At 34.0% G+C, this 22181-nt stretch overlaps 5 protein-coding genes across 11 annotated transcripts; 1 reads left to right on the top strand and 4 right to left on the bottom strand.

The window, feature by feature from the left end:
• Window positions 1-480: 480 nt before the first annotated feature.
• On the top strand, window positions 481-2661 carry LOC148695832 (uncharacterized). Its single transcript, XM_088696408.1, has 3 exons — window positions 481-842; window positions 1615-1669; window positions 2158-2661. Exons 1-3 carry the CDS (start codon window positions 627-629, stop codon window positions 2475-2477), a joined length of 591 nt encoding a protein of 196 aa, XP_088552534.1. The 5' UTR covers window positions 481-626; the 3' UTR covers window positions 2478-2661.
• Window positions 2662-4054: 1393 nt separating this feature from the next.
• On the bottom strand, window positions 4055-7637 carry LOC137734157 (receptor-like protein EIX2). Its single transcript, XM_068473464.2, has 2 exons — window positions 4488-7637; window positions 4055-4354 (listed from the first exon to the last, which is right to left on the bottom strand). The coding sequence occupies exon 1, from the start codon at window positions 7212-7214 to the stop codon at window positions 4842-4844; it is 2373 nt and encodes a 790-aa protein (XP_068329565.2). The 5' UTR covers window positions 7215-7637; the 3' UTR covers window positions 4055-4354; window positions 4488-4841.
• On the bottom strand, window positions 4277-4826 carry LOC148695833 (receptor-like protein EIX2). Its single transcript, XM_088697407.1, has 2 exons — window positions 4554-4826; window positions 4277-4354 (listed from the first exon to the last, which is right to left on the bottom strand). Exons 1-2 carry the CDS (start codon window positions 4824-4826, stop codon window positions 4277-4279), a joined length of 351 nt encoding a protein of 116 aa, XP_088553533.1.
• A 1429-nt stretch (window positions 7638-9066) lies between the features above and the next one.
• LOC148695834 (uncharacterized) lies at window positions 9067-17971 on the bottom strand. Of its 7 annotated transcripts, none has more exons than XR_015963977.1 (14): window positions 17156-17961; window positions 16678-16690; window positions 16323-16486; window positions 15625-15684; window positions 14930-15012; window positions 14512-14563; window positions 14319-14403; window positions 14124-14174; window positions 13461-13537; window positions 12792-12880; window positions 12218-12263; window positions 10811-10865; window positions 10112-10242; window positions 9067-9363 (listed from the first exon to the last, which is right to left on the bottom strand). XR_015963977.1 is itself a non-coding variant. In XM_088696409.1 (14 exons), exons 4-8 carry the CDS (start codon window positions 16413-16415, stop codon window positions 14150-14152), a joined length of 360 nt encoding a protein of 119 aa, XP_088552535.1. In that variant the 5' UTR covers window positions 16416-16486; window positions 16678-16690; window positions 17156-17231; window positions 17835-17971; the 3' UTR covers window positions 9067-9363; window positions 10112-10242; window positions 10811-10865; window positions 12218-12263; window positions 12792-12880; window positions 13461-13537; window positions 14124-14149. The 7 variants fall into 7 exon arrangements, 1 of the variants encoding a protein (XP_088552535.1); XM_088696409.1 differs by lacking the exon at window positions 14512-14563 and having other exon boundaries at window positions 15611-15684; window positions 17156-17231; window positions 17835-17971; XR_015963979.1 differs by lacking the exons at window positions 16323-16486; window positions 16678-16690; window positions 17156-17961 and adding an exon at window positions 15830-16048.
• A 2722-nt stretch (window positions 17972-20693) lies between these two features.
• Window positions 20694-21949, bottom strand: LOC148695835 (uncharacterized). Its single transcript, XM_088697408.1, has one exon. It carries the CDS (start codon window positions 21947-21949, stop codon window positions 21032-21034), a length of 918 nt encoding a protein of 305 aa, XP_088553534.1. The 3' UTR covers window positions 20694-21031.
• Window positions 21950-22181: the final 232 nt, after the last annotated feature.

Genomic DNA, 22181 nt, shown 5'->3' on the forward strand with positions numbered 1-22181 from the left:
AAAAAAATATGTATTGAAGACCTTTTATTGAGACTTTTTAATAGAAAGAGAATTTCTTTTTTAAATATTGATAATAAGGAAATGAGGAATTAGTTAATTAATTTTTTATTTTATTTTATTAAAAAATATCATTTAATGTGTAGAAGGGGATTCGAAATTAAATTCTTATTATAGGTAATTAGTTGCTACACTACCTTATGCCTCTATATAAATGCATTTAAATTAATGACATGGAAATTAAATAAATAAAAAATTATTGAGGTGACAATTGATCAAAACATCTTAATCAAATCTTTAAAAGAGATGAATGTTTAATTTAACAACTATAGAAAAAATGTAAGGCATTCTAATTTTCCCTAAAAAAAACTTACATGGCACGAGTATAGGGGGTGTGCTAATTAGTATAACGCTAAGTAGATACAAATTTACATATATCTTTACGTTACAAGTACAAAAATCACAATGCTAATGTAATGTATGTAATGGTTGTATGTAGTCCTGCTTTAAGCGCATAAGCTTACACTGACAGCCAAACACTTCCAAACACACCACCAGCGTCTGTCACTCGCTTTTGTATGCGACTTAAAACCCAATAGTACTCTGAACTCCGCGGACAAACAGCACTAATGGAAGAAGATCCAAAGCTAGCCGAGTCCACAGCCACCGAAATCCTCCCAATCCATCCGAGCTCCGCCGAAGTCCTCCCTCCACAGCCTCCTCCGTCTTCTCTCCCTCCCAAGTCCAAGAAGAGACCTCTTGAAAACGATGCCCATTTCTCCAACTCATCCACCCTCTACAAGATTCGCGCCGTCCTCAAAGAGGTCCGCCCTCATTTTCTCGAGGTACAGTTGAAAACCCATTTCCCAAAATTTTCATTTTGATGTGAATTTCTTCTAAATTTTGAAGATTTTTGTGATCTGGGTTTTCCTTTTATTGTTTTTTTTTTTTTTAATTTTTTTTTTAATTTTAATATCAGAGGGTTTTCTTTGTATTGAATTGTGGATTTTGGGTTTGTTTGGATTCATAATTGGCATGTCTTTAACATTTCTAAAGATTTCACTTTTCTTAAAATATTAAATAAATGTATAATCTTTGTAACTCTGCTGCCTTGTACTTACATTTTAGGTGCCCTTAGTAGCTATGCATTTAAAAATTGTGTAAATAACGTTTTTGATGGAAATGGCTGTTGGTCATGCATCTAATGATTGAGTTGTTTAATATTTTCGGTGCAGAATTGTAATATTTGAACTATTAGTAATCATTTTTGGGATAAGGTGAAGAATGAAGGCAAATGATTTATGCTTTCAAGTGAATTGAGGTGTTTCTAATTTGTATCAAGTGAAGCTGTCAAAATTAGTGTTTACGTGCTACATTTCGGATAGTGTTTGATTATCTGAGGCTGCAGACCTAGTGTAATGTGTTGAATGCATGCTATATCGTTATGTAATCTGTATGTCAATGTAATCACTTGGTTTGCAGATTTCATCTATCAAGGTTGTCAATGTAATCACTCTCAATCAATTTCTCTAAATCCTGCTGTTTTGAACTGCTTTGTTTGTTTGCTACATTGTATGAAGTATGCATGGAGTAACTTATTTTTTTGTCATCTTGAAGGTTCTCAGGACCCCTGACTTTCGAACGTGCAAGTCATCTGAAGAAATTCAAGAATGTAAGCTCATTTAGATTTTGTTTTCATCTTTTCACAGACAAATAGTTATCCCTTGAGTTGTATGCTAAAGCTGAGCTGATTTGTTAATCTTAAAATAAGCAGTTTATTAATGTGGTGGTTATGATGACATCTGACTTTCATTCATGTGCTTGGTTTATTAATCTTTGTGTAAATGATTATATCGAGTTTCACCCTTGAAACTGAGTCTCTGATAGTTTTATTGGTGGCAGCCTAATCCTAGAATACTGTTAGTGGCGTTCAGTTGACCTTTTCCTTTCTTTACGAGGAGATATCTGTCTCACTCATCTTCTTATATTGACGCATGGTTTTGTTCTGAGTTTCTTGAGCACCATATCTGCCTATTCTCCAGTTTTTGGATTCCTTTGGACACTTTAGAGTTCAAGGCTTTGTATGATGGGGCCAATTGCTTGAGATGTTGCTTAGTGATCATGAGATGTGCTAATTATCGCTTATGTTGCAAATTTCAGATGTTAAACTTCTAATGGAACTATGCAAACAGATGACGGCAGAAACAGTTTTGGCAACAAGAAGTAAGAATGTGCCACGTGAAAAGCCCCAAGATACAAGGGCTTTTGCAAAGCCATCAGAAAATAAGTTTCCAACAGGTGTATCCAGCGAAAAGCAGCGGGCTGAAGATGGTCAGACTCAAGGGACATATATTGTTGGTGGGTCTGCTTTCGGCTGGAATTTCATTACCTTTGTAGGCGAAGAACCAGTCTACTACGGAATAACAAAGGAGTCATTTCGAGCTAATGGCAGCAAAGAAACAGTTCAGACTATGGAATAACAAAGGAGTCCTTTCGAGTTATAACATTGCGATCAGTGGACATATTGTAACATTGTGATCGGTTTAGCATGTGATATTTTCAATGAATTGCTTTGGAAGAAATTGGAAAAAAGACAGATGGTGCATGCCTTTCATTGCATTCCCCTTCTCAATGAAATTTATGTCAGTTATTTTGTTCCAGAAAGACGGGCTGTCTGAGAAGTATCTTCGCTGGATATACGATACTATTATCTTGACATCAGACAAGTCATCTGCAAGGACATCAACTCAAAACAGTTGCGGGGTGTCAAGCATGCATGCAGGCTCAGGTGCAAACCTAGACCAAGGTGAGCCATCTGCTGCCATGTTTCTTTCCATTGCAGCTCCAGTTGCAGAAGAGTCTATTAGCAATCAACAATGAGCCCCAAAATTTGGATATTCCTCTCTCTAAACATATGCTTTTGCACAAGGGTGATTCTGTGGACCCCCGACTATGAAGACAAATTCTTAGTTGTTCATAAACCATTCTTGGGTGCCCTAAGACAATTCTCGAGTGTCCATTGAATCACCCTGTTCGTAAGAAAAGCAACTAGACACAGTCAGTCTCATACAAAATCTGACAAATGTCCCTAGTTCAAGCCATTTGTTGCCCCAACATACCTGGGTGTAGCCAAGTTGGCTAAATCAGTATGCTCCCCTTGAACATGCCCCCAAAGTTCGAATCCCCCTCCCCATCGTTTAGATTAGATTAGAATATTGCACGAATTAGAAATGCTAGATGTAGCCCCAAACTCAAGCCCCACGATTTTGCACCAACCACTTGTTCAAATAATATTTATCTTTTTGACCATAACATTCCACCTACTGAAGCGTGCATTGACTGTCTTGCTTTCAAAGGGACTAACTTTCATCCCAGGTTCATTGCATTACTTTTGAAAATTGTGGTTTTGATATACAATGAAAACTAATGAAAATGACTTGAAAACTTTGAGTTTTAACGATACGGACAAAATAAAAAGTAAAGTGAATAGTACCAAGATTGACTTTTTAGGGTAAAAATGTGATTTTTCCGTCAAAGTGAACAGTACGAAGAGTTTTTCGTTAAAGTTCCTTATTTTTATTAGCTTAGATGGGCTCTCCACTAGGATTTCAATACCTTGGTGCATCACAAAGTCAATTTATGAAATATGCTGTCTAGTGGAATTATTGTATGTTTGGTTAATAGGCTATGATAACGAGTGTATATAACTAATGGTTATATTTTGAGAGGCCAGACAAGCATAAATACAGTTGTTTTGTTGTACGTACATGATTATTAGTTTGGTTGTGGTTCTTCTTTTGATTTATTTGCCCTAAGTTATTGTGTTTCTTGGTCTTAATTTGACGCTAACGAACATGGTTTCAAACTAGCAAAATAACTGATGAACGACTGAAGATGCAGGATTTTATATAATAAATGCAAGCAACTAAAAAAAAAAAGGATCGGATATTACAACGCAGCTATACATATAGAAAAACTAGATGGTCACTGGCCGAATCTAATCTTGTCAAGATTTGGTTTTTAACGAAGATATTGAAAGACCGGTGCTGGGATGTTCTTAGGGTTAATGTATCAAATCTTGATTGAACTATATGTCTGCTTTTCTCTTTGTTGCTTGATTAATAAGTTTCTGCAAGTTTCTCAAGAAAATTTAATAATAAAATGATAACAATAAGTAAAAGGGGATTAAAAGGACCTAATTAACCCCTCAAAGATAATCTGATTAACATCATTGCAAAAACAAACACGCCCCTAAATCAAGCACAACACTTTCACCAAATCATAACTTCTGATTGCACTCTTCTATCTCCTTCTCCGGCTGAAGGGGAGCATGGCTTACGAACGGTAGATGCACGAGCTGAAAATATTGAGAAAAACCACAGCATATATTAGTTACAAATTCAAAGACAATTAGACAGACCAAATTCATATTAATCATGATAGCAATGATGCCATATCATCACACTATAGTTATGTGGAAGAGTACTTACAATTTACCCATAAACAATTCTTCGTCGCCTAATCAATGCCACCCTCACATAAAGCCAATCGTATACACAGTTCAAGAACTTGAAGTATGTGTATCTCCATGACCTGATGAACATTAAACTCCCACAAACTCCCCAAAATCCAACAACAAACCCAAGCGCCAAGCTCACAAAAAATCCCGGTGTTATAAACCCATCATTGTCTTCAACTTGATCCTTGAACACGGGTGGCTCCTCTGGACTTGTTTCCTTGGGAGAGCACAATTGTTGAAGTGGAATTCCACAAAGTAGAGGATTCCCAGCAAAAGCAGAGGGTTCATAGTTTTGGAGCCGAGTCCCCATTGGAATTCTTCCAAACTAGTTGTTGTTTGACAGGTCCAACTTACCAAGGCCAGATATTTGAAAGAGACTTGTTGGAATTGTACCATGTATTTGATTGTTTGACAAATCAAGCGAATCTAATGACTGCAACTTCCCGATCTCTGGAGTTATTTGACCTGTTAAATTGTTTCTCGATAGGTTTAAAGAAACTAACCCAACAAGATCAGCAATTTCATTAGGAATCTCCCCAGTTAACTGATTGCTCGATAGATGAATACTCTTTACAAGCCCCAGAGTACTTTTGTATTCGGACATTACGCCTTTCCATATCAAGGATGCTTTATCTTCATAAACCCTGTTCCCGAAAAACATAGTGAGGGTACCGCCATACTCATGATGGACGGTTAGATTTGCCTTTCCTATTTCTGTCAATTTAGTCAAATTGTTGAAGCATTTGGGTATACTTCCAGAGATATGGTTTATCGAGAGATCTAGAATTTGAATCTGTTTTAGATTACATAACTGCAGGGGAATGTTTCCATAAAAGTGATTAGAACGGAAGATAAGGATAGCCAACTTTGGAAGTTCAACCCCTAACCATTCAGGTATTAACCCTGATAAATTATTTTCTCCAACATCAAAGACTACGAGGCTTGTACAATTCTTCAAAGATGAAGGCAATTCTCCCACAAATCTATTCTTATTCAGCTTCAATGTTTGAATTGAAAATAAAGAGCCTATTGTGGTAGGAATTTTCCCAAAAAGAGCATTGTTACTCAAATCAAGAATGGCTAGATTTGCAAAATTTGTCCAGCAATTAGGAATTTGTACATGTAAATTGTTGCTTGAGAGATCAAGATAGGTTAAATTACTAACTTTGTCTGGGCACAAGAAAGAAATTAACCCTGAAAGCTTATTGTTGGAGAGATCGAGCAATGTCGCTTTGGAAAGGAATGAAGGGATTGGACCTTCCAATTGATTCTTACTCAAATTCACTCTAGTAAAGGAATATGAGGGAAATTCAAATCTTGAATTGGGTATTATTCCTCTAATTTGGTTGTTGGAGAGATCTATAAGTATATACTCTGGATAATGAGACATCATTTCCCATAGCCAACTTGGAAGGATATCAGAAATTCCTGTATTAGAAATATCAAGAATCCGATAATTTTTCTGAGTTTGAAGCCATTTAGGAAAATGTGGACCCATCTTGCAAGAGCCCAAAAGTATGAATTTCAATTGGAAGGGAGGAACCCAATTAGAATTGAAGCTTAAAGCTAGTGAGTTGGAGGACAAATCCAAAATTGTTAATCTGGAGAGATTGGAGAAATGGCTTTCTGAAACCACCCCTTCTAGAGCATTCATTCCAAGGTGCAAAGTCTCTAATGAGTTCTGATCAGGGCATGCAGACATTGATATTTGAAGCAACCAGGAAAGCTGTCCACTCAGAGTGTTGTTAAAAAGGTCCAATTCTTGCAGATTACATAACTTGGAAAAAGATTGCGGAATCCCTCCTTCAATTTGGTTGCCAGAGAGATCAAGAATGGCAAGAGAGCTCAAGTTTCCTAAAACATGGGGAATTGAACCAACTAATTGGTTGTAAGAGAGGCCAAGATGAACAAGAGAGCTCATGTTTCCTAAAACATGGGGAATTGAACCAACTAATTGGTTGTCAGTGAGGTCAAGATGAACAAGGCTGGCATTGTAGTTTGACAACCATAAAAATATTGAAGAAGTAAGTTGGTTGGAAATGAGGTCAACATGAGCAAGAGATTTTGAAGAATTTATGTTAAAAAGAGTACTGGAATGAATAAGAGGAGAAGGAAGACCACATCCAGCCAATGACAAGTTTGTAAGTTTAGGGAGCATATTAATTGCTTCCAGCCAGTCATAAGAATTACTGAGATTGCTCGAACTGAGACCCAAATAGGTTAACGATGAAAGGCGAGGGAGCCATGAATTAAGATTTTCAACACTAGCAAAGTCATTGAAGCTGAGATCGAGATATTGCAAGTGGGTAAGGTTTCCAACCTGACTTGATAATCGACCACCAAGAGAAGATCCAAGTAAATCAAGTTTGACAACGTGGCTGGTATATTTGTCGCAGTAGACTCCTTCCCATATGCAACACTCTTGTTTTTGGGCTTCGCTTCCCCAGGAAGAGAGGATACTGTCATAATCCACGACGTCTCGTTTGAAAGCAAGGAGTGCTTCCTTTTCTCTCTGTATGCACTGGATCACCTTGGGCACCTTAGCAATATCCCAGTGGCCAACTACTCCAGAAGAAATATTATTGAAATCAAGGGATAGGGAATGGTTGCAACATTGTAACAAAATTAGCACAGCAAATATTGAAGCATGAAATAGTTTGAAGCACCTAATTCCCTCGCCCTCGCCCTCGCCCCGCATCTCAACAACAATGAAGAAGAAAAAGTATTTAGGCTATGTTATTGGAAATTTGGAAGAAGATTGCAACACTACAAGTGTACATATACACACATATAAAGTTGCCTCTTACAAACAACTCGAGTGGCCACTTGTTCACTTGACTTTGACGTATTACTGCACCTTCTAGCTTCTCCAATGCCAAGGTATGAAAAAGAAAGTTGGGTAATGAAAAAGAAAGTCGGGTGAAATGGGTTTCAATCAGTCAATATCATTACAACTCCACAAGTGGAAGAAATACATGGAATCCAACTGGAAAGGAGGTGGAATCCAACTGGAAAGGAGGAATGCAATTAGAACACTCCACAAGTCCAGACGTGTGGAAGAAATAGGTAAAAGCGACACATGTATTATTCTTACGTGTGACTTGACTTCCCACCACACAAGTGGCCCGGGATTTCAACACACAACAATCGAGTTAAAGAGCATCCAAATCTACAAAAAACTAAGCTTCAAGCACACCTATTTAATTTTGTCATTGATCTCTATTTTATTTATTCAATTAGACAAATAAAAATAAAAAGAAGTATGTGAGAAGATAAAAGGATGTTGCTATTCACCCAACCAAATTTACATCTTCCACATCTCTTGTTAATTTATGTCTTATGTTCTTCTTTAATTTATTCGATCCAATTACTGAAAATTAAGAGGAGCGTGTGAGTGATAAAAATGAACGTGTGAATTGAATCAGCCGAGATAATAAAGCAATGGGAAAGGAGGATCATTTGTAGGCAAGGCAAACACAGAGTTCACACCAGAGGTACCAGTTAGTAGTGGTTTTTTCTCGATCAATTATCAACATCATTGGGTTGTCTTGACTCAAATGGTCAGGCATGGAACATGTGTGAGTGGACCAGCTACTTTTCTGCAAGTGGTTAGTAATATGACGATGACTCATCTCTCCAAAACATTGATAATATCTGCAAAGACTGTAGCAACAATCAACACAAATCCGTATTGAATGTTTGATCCGTTTATGTTTTAGAAGCCTGTCTTGTACTCATAATTCACGTTATTTGGATCAGGCTAAAAAAAACGAAAACCATCTTTCAACCCCTGGAGAGAACAAATTCACATGTATTTTCCAAAAGGGTGTCAAAATCTCCTCAAATTTATGTAAAGCAATTAGAAAGGAGGAATCCAATTAGAACCAAAGCTTAAGGCTAGTGAGTTGGAGGAGAAAAACAGAAGTCTTAATCTGGAGAGTCGCCAGAAACGACTTTCTAAAATCCCTCTTCAAATTGGTTAGTTAAATAAAAGAGAGATCTAGATAAGCAAGAGAGCTCATGTTTCCAATGACATTGGGAATTAAGCCAGTTAATTAGTTGTCAGAGAGGACAACACGAACAAGAGATTTAGAAGAATTTATGGTAATCAGAGAAGGAAGACTGCATTCAGCCAATGCCAAGTTCCTAAGATCTGGAGTTTATTATTTGCTTCCAGCCATTCATAACCATTAATGAGATTGCTCCAACTCAAGTCCAAATATGTTAAATAAGAAATACGAGGAAGCCATGAATTGTGATTTTCAGCATTCGTAATGTCATTACCTGTAAGATCATAATATACAACAGTGTTAAGTTTTCCAACTTGACCTGGAAGTTGACCACCAAAAGAAGCATAAGAGAGATTAAGATATCTTAAACTTAAGAGAAGCAATCACATATGGAATTTTGCTCCCAATGAAACTAATATCCCAAAGGTCCAAATACTTCAAATGCTACAACTCAATCAGTTTTAGGACTCATCGTCTTACCTCACAAATAATTGTTAGATCCTTATAAGAGTTTCCCCATTTATCTTTTCACACAAATGGTTTTTCTTTTTCCCCTGCTCACCACTCGAACAATCACTTACATGGCCAGGAGGAATATGCTTTATGATGAGAAGATCAATCAATAGTCTCCCAAAGCTGTGTATTACACTTTCTGGTGTTACTCTCCCTGCAATACAAGGGATGTGCAGTGTATGACGTCAAGTAAATCATAAATTCAACCGCCGTTTTTTTCCCCATGATGTACAGGAGAAGTAAATGCCAGATTTGTACCATAACTCTTCCCCCATCCCTACTATTTTTCATCAGGCCAAAGGTGTATATTCTAGGCTTGCCAACCTGCAAATTATAATATATAAAATAAACAAATACAATAAGAAAGTACTTAGAAAAAGGATACCAAAAAGATGGAACAAAATTCTGTAAGCATTAAGTTCTTGATAAAGTGCACGCCCTTTACTTGTGCAGTATTCTAGAGCCTGTGCAAGATGTAACACAGCCCTTAATCGAATTACCCATTTCATAGGCTGCACATTCGTTGAAGATTCAAGAAGGTAATAAAGTTATATTCCACATAACACTAGCACAGTACTCATTAGCGGAAACATCCATGCAACTGACAAGATAATTAGCAAAATTCGAGAAGATGCTATAACTGAAATAAGACCACGTAGTTGTCAAACGTGAACCTGTGCTATAAACAAAAATGATTATCAGCAAATGTTTCTAACACCCAAAAGGGGGGGGGATGCAGTAAAAACCCTGCAACCATTGTCTCAATGCAGATCCCCACACCAACACCTCTTGAGCAATATTAGGTGACGATGGAATTCAGGGAAAAGAAGTGATAAATTATACCAGACGAAAGTAATTTATATTTTGGAAGTTTGAAAATAAATGTGATGCCCAATATCCTAGTATGTCCTTTCCAAAAGAAAAGCCAAAGTTAAATGATCAGTGAGACAAAGTGAAACTATTAAGCAGAGGCAATTTTAAGACCAAATGGATCTTATATCCAACAATTAAAATATGAGTAAAGATAGACAGTAACCAAAAACCTCGTATACGTATAAGGAGTAAGCCTTACAATGAAAAAGAAGTTTTGCAAGTGTGTCATTGGGTATATATTCTGCCACAAGCAACCTCTCATCACCTTCGCAACAACAACCGAGCAAATTGACCAATCTATGGTTGCAGAGCTGACCAACTAATTTCCTCCTATAGTTGGGGCACAAGAAAATCGTCTCACAATAGTGGTTGCAAAATAGAGAAGACAGAAGTGACTTGCTTCCTTTAATGGAGCTGATAAAACATTTCACGACAATCATATGGTCCAAAAATAATTGTAAACTAGATAATAATGCCCGTGCGTTGCTGCGGGATTACAAATTGCAGGAATAATTATGTTTGAACGACTACCAAAGTTTAATCTAATATAATCAGCTGATTTTTTATTTTCAGCTATATGAACACATGTTGGCAAAAAAAAAAAAAAAAAAATAGAGTATGTATAAACATAATTACTTGGTGAATTACTAAATCATGAGAAAATGAAGGGTTTGCAATTAGATGCAACCAAGCCCATTAGGCCAAAATGCTAAAATAATCCTAAAAATCCAAACCAGAGTTTTTAAATTTGATAAAAAAAAAACGATTAACATCAGAAACAACGAACAACACATTCGAGTATATTTTGTAAATATGATGTTCTCCTTAAGTCTTAACTAAGACAGCATTTGCAACTGCAAACAAACTCAATCAATGAATACCAAAGGATAGAAAAAACCTTGCAATCCTTGTCTGCAACTTTGGAGGTGATGTCGTTGTGTCAGCTACAAAGACTGGAAATGCATCAAACAAAATAAATAGCAAACTTAGTTATAAGCCTTGAGCTTTATCCAAGCTAAACAACAGTCAAAATTTAGGCACTCCAAAAAATGACAGAAAAATTAATGAGTAACATAATTTACACCAATAACTACCATTAAATTTTAAGTTTGGAATGACTTTTCTCCATATTCTCCAAATCATTAAAACAATCTTATTTACATCATGTGAAAATCTATTTACAACCCTAAAAAGTGTTTTAACTACAGCATAACAAAAGCGTTTTGCAAGAATCTTAGTAGGAATTAACTAATTGAACTAATAAATGTATCTCTAAGTTTCCAAAAGTGTTCAAATTGAAACTAACAGATCGATGACTTAGGTTTCAAAGTGCACTATAAAATTGATTAATTTAAACAGAACAATCTCAGCAAAGCAAACATTTTTATATCCTCCAGAAATTTATCTGTTCTGTTACCTACCAAAGCTAATTTGTTCCAAAAGATTGAAAGCAAATGGTTTTCAACTTTGAAATCCCACAACATAAGTAGATTAAAGAAAGAGTTTCTCCAAAATCACAATAACAAAATTTGAACAGAAAATCTATTTATAAATCCAAATTACACTTTTAAAAACTTCGGCAGTTGCTGTTGTTTGTTTCATTTTGGTTTTGGTTTCGGTTTTGGTTTTGATCCACATTGAATATTTCATTCATTTAATTGGAGGTTCGCACATAATTAGGTCAATTAATTTCATCTTATGAAGTCACTTTTGGGATTATGAATGTGAAGGTATTTTGATTAAATTTTAATTGCACTCTTGCAGTGGTTGCAAAGAGAAACAAAAGAGCTCTCTATGAAACTCTTGACAAACTGATCATATTTCTAAGACCCTGTCAAGAATCACTTAGTTGAGAACTCCATTGCTCAAATAAGAATATAAATTACGTACTTATCGGTTTCAAACAATTATAGTCATATAAATTCTTCTTCTTGGTCAATGTAGTTTTTTTTTTTTTTTTTTTTTTTAACTTCAAAAAACTTGAAAATGAAGGGCAATCATATTGCCTGTAAAGCAACTATCTGAATGTTCATATGATTTTCTATCTTTATGCAATAGGATTTCCACGTATTATCATGAGTGTCTTGGGTGAACCACCATTCTAGACCAACCAAAGCATCAATTTATTATATTAACGTTTCATAACCATCAATTCTCATGATATTATCAAATTGACTTAACCTCTATTTGGATAAATATTATCATGATTCAGCAACATCCCTAAACTTTCAAAAACCCAAATAGAAACAAAAGCATTGGTGTAAATTAACTATCTAACTGAAGAAATCAAAACAAAAGTATATACCTCAAAATGTCAAGCAGCCAAATTCTTCCTCCAACGACCCAAAATTCTGAAAATTCCATGAAAAAGGTAAACCCATTAGCAATTCATAGACTTTATAATAGCTAAAAAATGGGACAATGGTAAAGACGTGGTGAGAACCAACCCTCTTTTTGCTTATGTATTTGAAAAGATATTTTATAAGCTGTTTATAGAGTCATTTTGATCATGTTGCATGTAAATTCCTTTCCACAGAGTTTAAAAAATATGGCAGTTTATGGTATCAGTTAAATAACATGGTTGAAAGATTTAAAACGGATACATTCAATTTTTATGTCAAACTATAACATATAGCTAAAGATGTTGGGTCTATATACCCATATCAATCATGTGCTAATTAAAAGTTTATCGATGTAAATAGATGATTTCAATCATGTGATAACATAGTTTGCTTCAACCTAAATGCATGTGCGTGCAGATGTTTGTTAATGCATCTCTAAGTAGATGGTTAATCAATTCAAAAGACTATTCTGTCAATTTGCTACTGAACTTTATGATCACTGTCACTTAAATTATTTTAATTAGCCAATTTACTCACTCTCCGTTAAATTTCTATACACTCCATCCATGTTAGTGTTAAAATTTTGCAGCAGCTCCAATTACTTGTGCAAAATGCCCAAAAATTTTCTGCAAACAAAAGATTCAAGTGTTAGACAATCGGTATGAGATAACCACGATGAAGTGTAAAGAAGAAAGTCAATTGGCAGATCCGTAAAATAGCATGGTCAAAATCAGCAAGATTGTTAAAGTAATTGGCTGAGTTGAGTGTAATTGTGCATGTAAAGTGAATGATTTCATGTGCAACTGTTTTGCAGCGAGGTTTAAGTAATCAGGCTTTAGAAAAATATTATTCCAAAAATTTCAACAAACATAATTAATTTGGTGATTAGCAATAGCCTGCATTGATAGAAACAGAAACTTGAATTCCAATGTCATGATGATTCAGTTCCCATATGCAATTGTGATTCTTATATCATCTATACTGCAAAATTTGATCAAAATAAGATGATGATTAATCCAGCCGGTTTCTTCACTCCTATAACGGAAGATCAAAATACCCACATCAGCACTACATAAGTCCTCTAATTCGTATGGAAAACTTGTATTTAACCAACCTACTCTTTTCAAATGGAATTTTGTGTATAAAAAAAATGAGAATCAAAAACTTTGCAGCAGAAATATAAAAAAAAATAAAAAAAAAAATTACCATGTATTAAGACTTTAATTCCAATTGCCAATTCAAGATCCCTAGCTTTTGATCCATCATGGTCATACTCATAAAACCTTGACCATGAAACCAAAATCATTACTTTGACAAATAAATATAACCACCCAAAAATTTCAATATCCATTTTCCCTTCTGATGCTATTTTTATGAAAACTATCATCTCCCTCAACAGTTTTATTCATGAGATAATTTAAAAAATAAAATAACTTTCACCATTAACTGTGAATATCCTCCTCATAGGGTAACGATTCTCAAAATTAATCCCTACCTACCTCCCATCCAGGATTAAACTTAGTTTTCCAAAAACAAATTATACTGATTGATTAGTATTTAGGAGCAATATGGGCATATGCAATAACACACTCATAATTTGTGAGTTCTATGTAAATGATCCATTAATTTTCTATCTTAACAGTCAAAACATAAGAAAAGCTAAAATATATTTACTCAGATTGATCAAATTGCTTAGTCTAATTCCCAAACTATGTAATGTCATGATCATCTTTATACAATTATCATGGAACAAACCACAACCAAATTGGTGGATTTTAATTTAAAAACAAAGGTCAAACATATGGTAAAAATTACACTATGTATGGACATTGCATTAAAAACAAAAAACAAAAAGAATGGATCACTTACCGTCCAGTTGATATTGGACTCTCTCATTACACTAATAAGGCATTCTTCGTACTGCAGAGATAATAAACAAAGCTTAAGTCAACCAAACTTGAGGCAAAATAAGAAATAAATCATAATTATAAAAATAAAAAACAAAAAAAAAAGTCGATAAAAATTTGATCAAAGTGAACAGAAGATGATCTAACAATGCCATACCCTATGATCAATGATAATTTGATACAGTGCTGCATGTGGAAATTCCTCAGCCATCTACTGAAGACTGAATCTGTGAAAAAATAAGCTGCAGAAGAATAGTAAACCGAGCATAAGTTGAAAAAGAAAACTTGGTTGCAAATTACCAGATAGTTAAAAGTAAACTCATAACCAGGCAGTCTGCAAATGAACTGACTTTTCTCAATTGATTGAAGGCATAGTCTAGTGTCTGATTGATAGTAGACAATCTGCATTGACATCATAATCAGACTACAAATTCAAATTCAAAACATAAAAGGCAAATTAAACTCAGAATTCAGAATTCACAACGCAAAATGATGCTTTCCAAAACCGATGTGTTATAACCCCACAATATTGACATATAATCTGTATTTGCGTGTAATCACAACATACCAAAAGGAGTAAATACTAAAGAAAATCTCCACAAACATATCCAAGAAAAGCTGTTTTTTTTTTTCTTTCTCAATTTCCTTCTCCAGTTATTTTTATTATTAATTCAATAGAAAACAAATCTTCTCAAAAGAAAAGAAGGTGGACAGTGCAGTGGATAAGATATCAACTCAGCTAAGAAAACTACAATTGAATTCACTTACCGAGTCCATCAACTGATATCGCGAAACTACTTATCCATGAGTTGTAAAGAAATTGACACCCGTAATGATGCCCAGAAGTGTACCTGATGCAGAATAAACCAGGCTTGGAAAATCAGAAACCTGATCAGTTTCTTATTTTTTAAGATGTAAAAGAATTCACATGTTTATAACTATTGTTGTATGAAAAATAAACATGTTCAAAATACAATTAATGGGATTAAAAACTAATGAATGATACTAATATGGCAGACTCAGATACCGAAGCTTGTGATTTTAATGAAAAATTAAGATGGTTCACTATCTGTTTAGGAAGCAGTCCAACTCATAGAGTTTGCTAACAAACAACGACTAACATTTTTCTAAATTATAATGCTTTTGTATTGTATAAAACTACGATTGAAGGGAGCATGACTGAGACCTGAATTGGTTCCTCTGCTTAGCCCAAATTTTTTTCAAAATTTACGGACAAAACCACAAATTCTAGCAAACCAAATAACAAACAGAGACAGAATCAGGAAGCAGCAGAAGCAGGAAACCATACCCAAAACAACTCATAATTGCCAGTGCCTAAAATCCAACCGAAACAGAAGATAGCAAACTAAACATATAAAGATGCTTCCAAATTCGTTGATTAAAAATAAAGCTAAGATCTCATTACAGCTTTGCAATCCACCACCTCACCAGCTAAATCTTACCCTCAAGTGCCGACAAATGGTGCAGTGGCCAAGTTGTCCTTGTCTCTGTATAAACGAAACCTGCAAAACAAACGTATCAACCAAAAAAACCAAATCATAAATCTCAAAAAGGCCAATGAACAAAACCCATAACACGATCTGGGTTAAAAAATTCACACAAACAAAGATTTAACTTTTGATATTTTTATATGTAACAAAATCAAACCCGCAGTTTTGAACCAAAGAAAACTGAAAAGTTGAACAACCTTAAACTGATTCGGTGCTTTCTGAGCAAACCAAGAGCCGAGAACGACAAAAAGCGGGATTTGAGAGCGACAAGTTCGCGACCAACGGAAGCAAGGGTTTGAAAGGGAAAGAAAGTGAGGTCTAAAAGTAATAGAAAAGCAGAGACTAATATGGGAAGCAAAAGTAAAAGTGGGAAGAATATAGGGGAAACGCAACAGCCTACGATGATCAACACGTGGGCTGGGCAAATGAATTGGAGTCACGCGTGGCCTAGAAGGGCAATGCCGTCATTTAACTGTGCAACAAAGAGAAAAAAGCTTGTTGGAAAACCAAACGGAGGGCACTTTCGCCACTCCACTGTCTGTGAACAGTACACTGGCGTTTGGGTTTTAGTATAGAAACTAGCTAGTAATGCCCGCGCGTTGCTGCGGGATTACAAATTCCAAAAATAACAAATTTGTAAGTGGAAGTACCTCATTGAAAGCCTTCAGGAAGCAGTACAACACCTTTTGGAACCTTTGCCTCATTTTGGCCCGGAGTGCATAATGCGCAAGCAATTTAAGCATTTCCCAGCACCACAGAACATCATATTTCCTAGGATTAATCAACAATGCCTCCTCCAGCTTTGAAATAGCAGCTGGGCAAACATAGGTAATATTGATTTATTTGGTAATTTAGGTTCCAACTTTGTCTCAATTTATGATTTTCTGTTAAACTGAAAGCGTAAACATTTAGGCACTTACCAAGAAAAAAGCAATTAATTATTTGATGCTACTTACAAAACCAATTGCCATACATAGGCTTTGATTAAAAGGTTTAAGTATTTACCAAAAGATTCCAGCTGCAAAAAAAGAAAAGCAATTTAGTGCCAAACTTAAAAAAAAAACCTGTAAAATCCACAGCAAGCATTAAAGAAACTTAATAGTGTAGGAGATAAATGTTTGCCCAAATAATAAAAGGAAAGATGTTTGCTAGCTATACTTCCAGCAAGCTCATATACACAGAACATATCTATTGTATCATACACATAAGTCAAACAAAAGCATTAGAGCTAATAATAAAATGGAAATGAAAACCTATTAACCAATTTATTAACAAATTTTTTGTGTAGATCGCTAACTCACTATTCTTAATTTATCAAATTGATTAAAATTACTAATTCTCTTATATCTATCAATACCTCTCCCACCCTAGAACAATAAACAAAAAAATTGTCAATTTCTTATATCTCACAAAGAAAAGCAGATGCATGTCCATTTCAAATCTTACAACCAAAAGAAAATATCAGGGTTTCTTAGTTTGTTACCCAAATCCACCAATTTGAATCAAATCTCTACACCCCAGCTTGAAATCTGTCTGAATTCACTTGCACGAACACAAATCTTATACATGGAGAACAGTTTAGATGAAGTTGAGAGAATAGGTAGTAATGAAATTAACAAACAACCAAATTCCAAACGAATAATTAATTGTTAGATGTACAACGACAACAAAAAAACTAAATTTTTAGATGTAGAACCCGAAATTAACACTAATAAAAAAATAGCACTTGAATAAAATGCATAAACAAAAGCTGTGCTAACATGAGAAAACATGCAAAACAAAACAATGTTAAATATCCTGGTGTTCCATTTGTAATTATTCTCCATTTTTATATATTTAAACTACCAATTATCTGCATAAATATTTCATTCTCTTACAACTATCACAACTATAAAACATACTTAATAGAGCATGTAATTGCTTTAATTACATCATTCTTTAAAAAACCCTTGGGTGGCAGCTGAAAGGCTGCCATATTTGAGCAGTGCATATAAGCCAATAATTTTATCCACTGTTATTATGTTTATGATTTGCATTTATTTAGAATTCATAAATGTAGGAAAAGATTTATAGGAACTTAAAATTTTTAGAACAATGAAAAACTATGCATGTATTGTGAACTCTATGTACAGAGCTTTGCAGAACTGGAGACAAATGTGTACCTGATTGGTTTGCACTGCCCTATCCGGTGGATTCTATCTTATGGTTGCCTCTCAACAGCTGGGTTCCACCACGGTTTTTGCTATTATGAACCCTAACTTTCTTTGTCTCGAAAACGACGGTTTGTCTCGCTCACAAATTAACACTGAAAATAAATTAAAAAGAGAAAAAAATAATTTGAAATTTTCGTACCTCAAGTTTTTGGGTTTTTATTGTGAATCGAATAAAGAAGTAAAGGCACAAATTGTGGGAGGAGAACACGAAGAGAAAGCAAGGGTTTGTTTTCCCCATAAGAAAACTTATTAATTCATGTCCTCCTCCTTCCCACGCCTAATTCACTTAACCCTCACTTTTCTCTACCCAACTCAAACTCCCCCATCTCCCAACACTGTCACTTTCTTTCATCCCTCACTACTCTCTGCTTGTTCCATCTGTCTCTGCAACTTTCCTTCTCCCTCTCGGCAAAAAAAAAAAAAAAAAAAGTGTAATCAGGCAAGAAACAAAAGATCAATAGAAGATGTTATTATAAACCTGTTATTGAACAATATTTGAATGAAATGAACAAACGTGGAGATGTTAAAGTAAATGAGCAGCATACCTTGTAATTTTTTGGAAGGAAGTGACGTAGAATATGAACAATGATGTAAAATTGTTGTAAGACATTTGAAAAGTGGTAGGAGGAGGTGTAAACATATGTTATCTTAATTAAATTACATGAATTGATAGAGTGCAAAGAATGGAAAAAAAAGCTGTATACAGTAAGTTGTGAGAAAAGCTTATTAGGTGAGAATGCAAAATAATGAAAAATACGAATTACCTATGGAAAAATAGGTAAAGATGTTGGTTAAGCTGGGAAATGAGGTAAAAATGCGAAAGCGAAAGAACATTAGAAATAACCAATGGAAAATTAGGGTAAATTATGTCCTTTTCCTATTGTGAAAATAGGAACAGAGGATGTTGAAGATGGATCAGTTATGCTTTATTTTGTATGTTTGTGGCATAGAAAGATATAATTTGGTGAATCGTTTTGACTTTGTTTTTTTTTTTTTTTTCAGCATAATCATCATGTCCATCTTTTCTCTTCAGAGGAACTAATTGTTACCAATATATAAACAAACAGTATCTACTTTTCATGTGTTACAAATACATGATAAATTGCTTGCTTATTCATTGAGAAATTTAAGATGGACATCCTGAAGCATGAATCTAGATGTTTTAAGGACATATATATTTTATGGTTATCCGTTGATTAAATAAAGGGACACAGTATGTATTGGAGAATTGTTTAATCTATCTAACCAATAATAAGAATGGTGTGTAGGTAGATTAAACAATTTTTTTTATTGGTGAGGTGTTTTTTTGTTTAACCACGGGTTATGGAGCGAACACATTTTTGGTTACATGTTTGATAATAGTTTTGGATGTTCAACTATATCCATTAATGGGCAGGCAAGTAATTAATTATGTACTAAAGCTAGATGAAAAGTGGAGACTGTGGATATACATTGGTAACAATTAGTTCCCTGAAGAGAAATGTTAGTAAAATTTAAATTTGAGTAAAGTGCATTTATGGAAAAGGGAATAAATTATAGTTTTTTTAACATACCTTTGATTGCTGTAGAAATGTTTTTGTATGAGGAACAAACCAAGCAACAAACCGTGTAGTTGACTGGGTGATGAACATCTCGAATAGACTGATAACTTAATTTACCAAAAAAAAAAAAGAAAAAAAAAAAGAGAGATCATTGTTAATATGTGTTTGAACAAAAATAGCACGTGTATATGCATGTTTAATAGATTATAATATAGATGGTAAAAATTACTGGAGACATTTTTATCAAAATGAAAGGAAAGTACCTAGGCTGTTGTTTATAATTAGTATGGGTGAAGCGTCAGTACTTTTAAGAATATTAACCTTGATTTCTAATGGATTCAAATAAGCTGTTGAAATTTGGAAAGAAAAAAGAAGTTATATAATGTGGGATATCAACTTGGGAAATGGATGAGGATATCTTAGAAGTTTAATTATGGAAATGCTTAATTTTCATAGGTGTTAAATTGTGGTGTAAGTTGACAGGGGAATGCATTGTTGGTTTACTTATAGATCAGATAACAATATAGAAACCAAATACATATTGAACACTTTATACCACAGATGTACAGAGCAAATATGGAAGCGAAAATATACTCAAAACTGATACAAAAATATATGCTGCAATATTTTGATATAAAACAAAACTGCCATAATCAAATAAATTAGGGTTTTTTCTTCGTAGTTTCATGTACTTCAAAAGATATATGATGTAAATTATACTTGAATATTAGCATTGTATAAAAAAAATGTTAAATGGATGTATCACATTTAAGTTTAAGTAACAAAATACTTTAAATGGTTCTTCAAAGTAGCATTGTTTATATCCAGAAATTAATGATATATCGTATGTTTATATAATATATGTATCTTTGACTATGAAAACAATATAACTTTTTACTATTAATCTTAACATTAACAGAACAGATAAGAGCTAATGAGATAAAGCTAAGCTACTTCACCTCTTCCATAAGTCCACGTCTCTATCTAAGCCTAGACATCCCCACATTGACCAGATAGGTATCCTGTCGTGACCTGCAAGATTTACACAGAATTGAAAATTTGAAAGAGGTTCAAAGCATGAACAGATTGTAAAATGCAAATTTTATGGCACCAAATTGGGTTGGAACCAAGGACGAACCATCATGAATAAAATGTGGATACACAAAATTGGCAGGAGATAAATTTGTTTCATGAAACGCAGCTCAGAGTGATGCTGATCTTTGGTTCCGGCATGGAAATGTCACATGATCTCAAATTACCTTCAATTGGTAATTATGTAAAGAAACAGTTACGTGAAAAATCACATGTATATATTTTTGAATCCAATCTATCATGAAATATTCTAACATGTTATAAAATTGTGATAAAACAAAAGAATTTATGATAAGGGTGAAGTAGAAAAACTATTCATACTAAAACAAAGCTAGGCTTAATGTTGATGCACATATAATAATTCATCTGTTTACATCATTTGTCATGTACATGTAAAAGATAGATAAATATAATAGTTAATAATGATTTGAAGATTGAATGTAAACATTGTTTTTTAATTGCTGTAGTTGCATTGTATGTGTGTGTGTGTATATATATATATATATGATTAAATCAACTATTTGATTGTAAATTTTGGAGAACATCTTTAAATACTATATTTGCAGTATAATTGGTAACATTATTTTCTCCATCACCTATCAAAATTTTGAGGCCTTCTCTTGATGTCACTCTAGATAATGCAACATATAGTTGACCATGGGTAAACACCGGTTCAGGAAGATATAAACCAACTTGTTTCAAAGATTGTCCTTGACTTTTGTTAATGGTCATTGCAAAACATGGTCTAATTGGAAATTGACGTCTTTTAAAAACAAAAGGCCACTTGCTCTCTGTTGCTGTAAGAGTAATCCTTGGTATGAAAACCTTGTAACCAGTATTGTTTCCAGTAAGTATTTTGGCTTGGATAATTCTATCAAGCAACTGGGTAATAACTAATCGTGTTCCATTACATAAACCCAAAGATTGGTTCAAATTTCGTAATAACATGATTGGCATTCCTATTTTTAAAGTCAAGTTATGCGTGGGTAAACCATTGAATTCTAATTTATTCAAAAACTCAACAGGATATGATGCTTCTAATTTTTCAATGTTTCCATTGGAAGAACACAATGAATCATAGCTTAGGTAGACATGTTGTTCTCCAGGTAACAATTCAATTATATAATTGTTTATATCTGTAACAATTGTATTTCGAGGTGTTATAATAGCACGCTCTCTTAAGTAATCAAAATTGCTAAAAGAAGTTTCAAAATTGGGATATGTTGTGAAAAAAATGGAAGAAATAGGATTTCCAGAAGAATGAATTATTAAATCTTCAGCTATTTTAACCAAAGATGTGTCTTTGTCATTCAGATTATTTTCATCATTTATGTCATTAATTTTTCCATCGCCTATTTGTAAAATCCAATCTGCAAAATCACTGATTTTTTGTTTTTCTTCAATGCTAATTCCACTTTTGGATAATCTCATATTTTCTTTTAATCGAAAATTTTTAAAATGGGACCATAAATAAGAACTATTTAAAGAAGCATTTATTATGTCTTCTTTAGTTCCTCCAGGTATAACTGGTAAGATTTGTCGAAAATCACCACCTAATAAAAGAGTTTCACCACCAAATGGAAGAGTATGTTCTGAACTATGTAAATGTGACAAAAGATCAGAAAGTGATTTATCCAACGCTTCAAAACAGTGTTTGTGATTC

This window comes from Pyrus communis, chromosome 7, assembly GCF_041283825.1.
Source record: "Pyrus communis isolate YQ-2024b chromosome 7, ASM4128382v1, whole genome shotgun sequence".
Lineage (NCBI taxonomy): Eukaryota > Viridiplantae > Streptophyta > Magnoliopsida > Rosales > Rosaceae > Pyrus > Pyrus communis.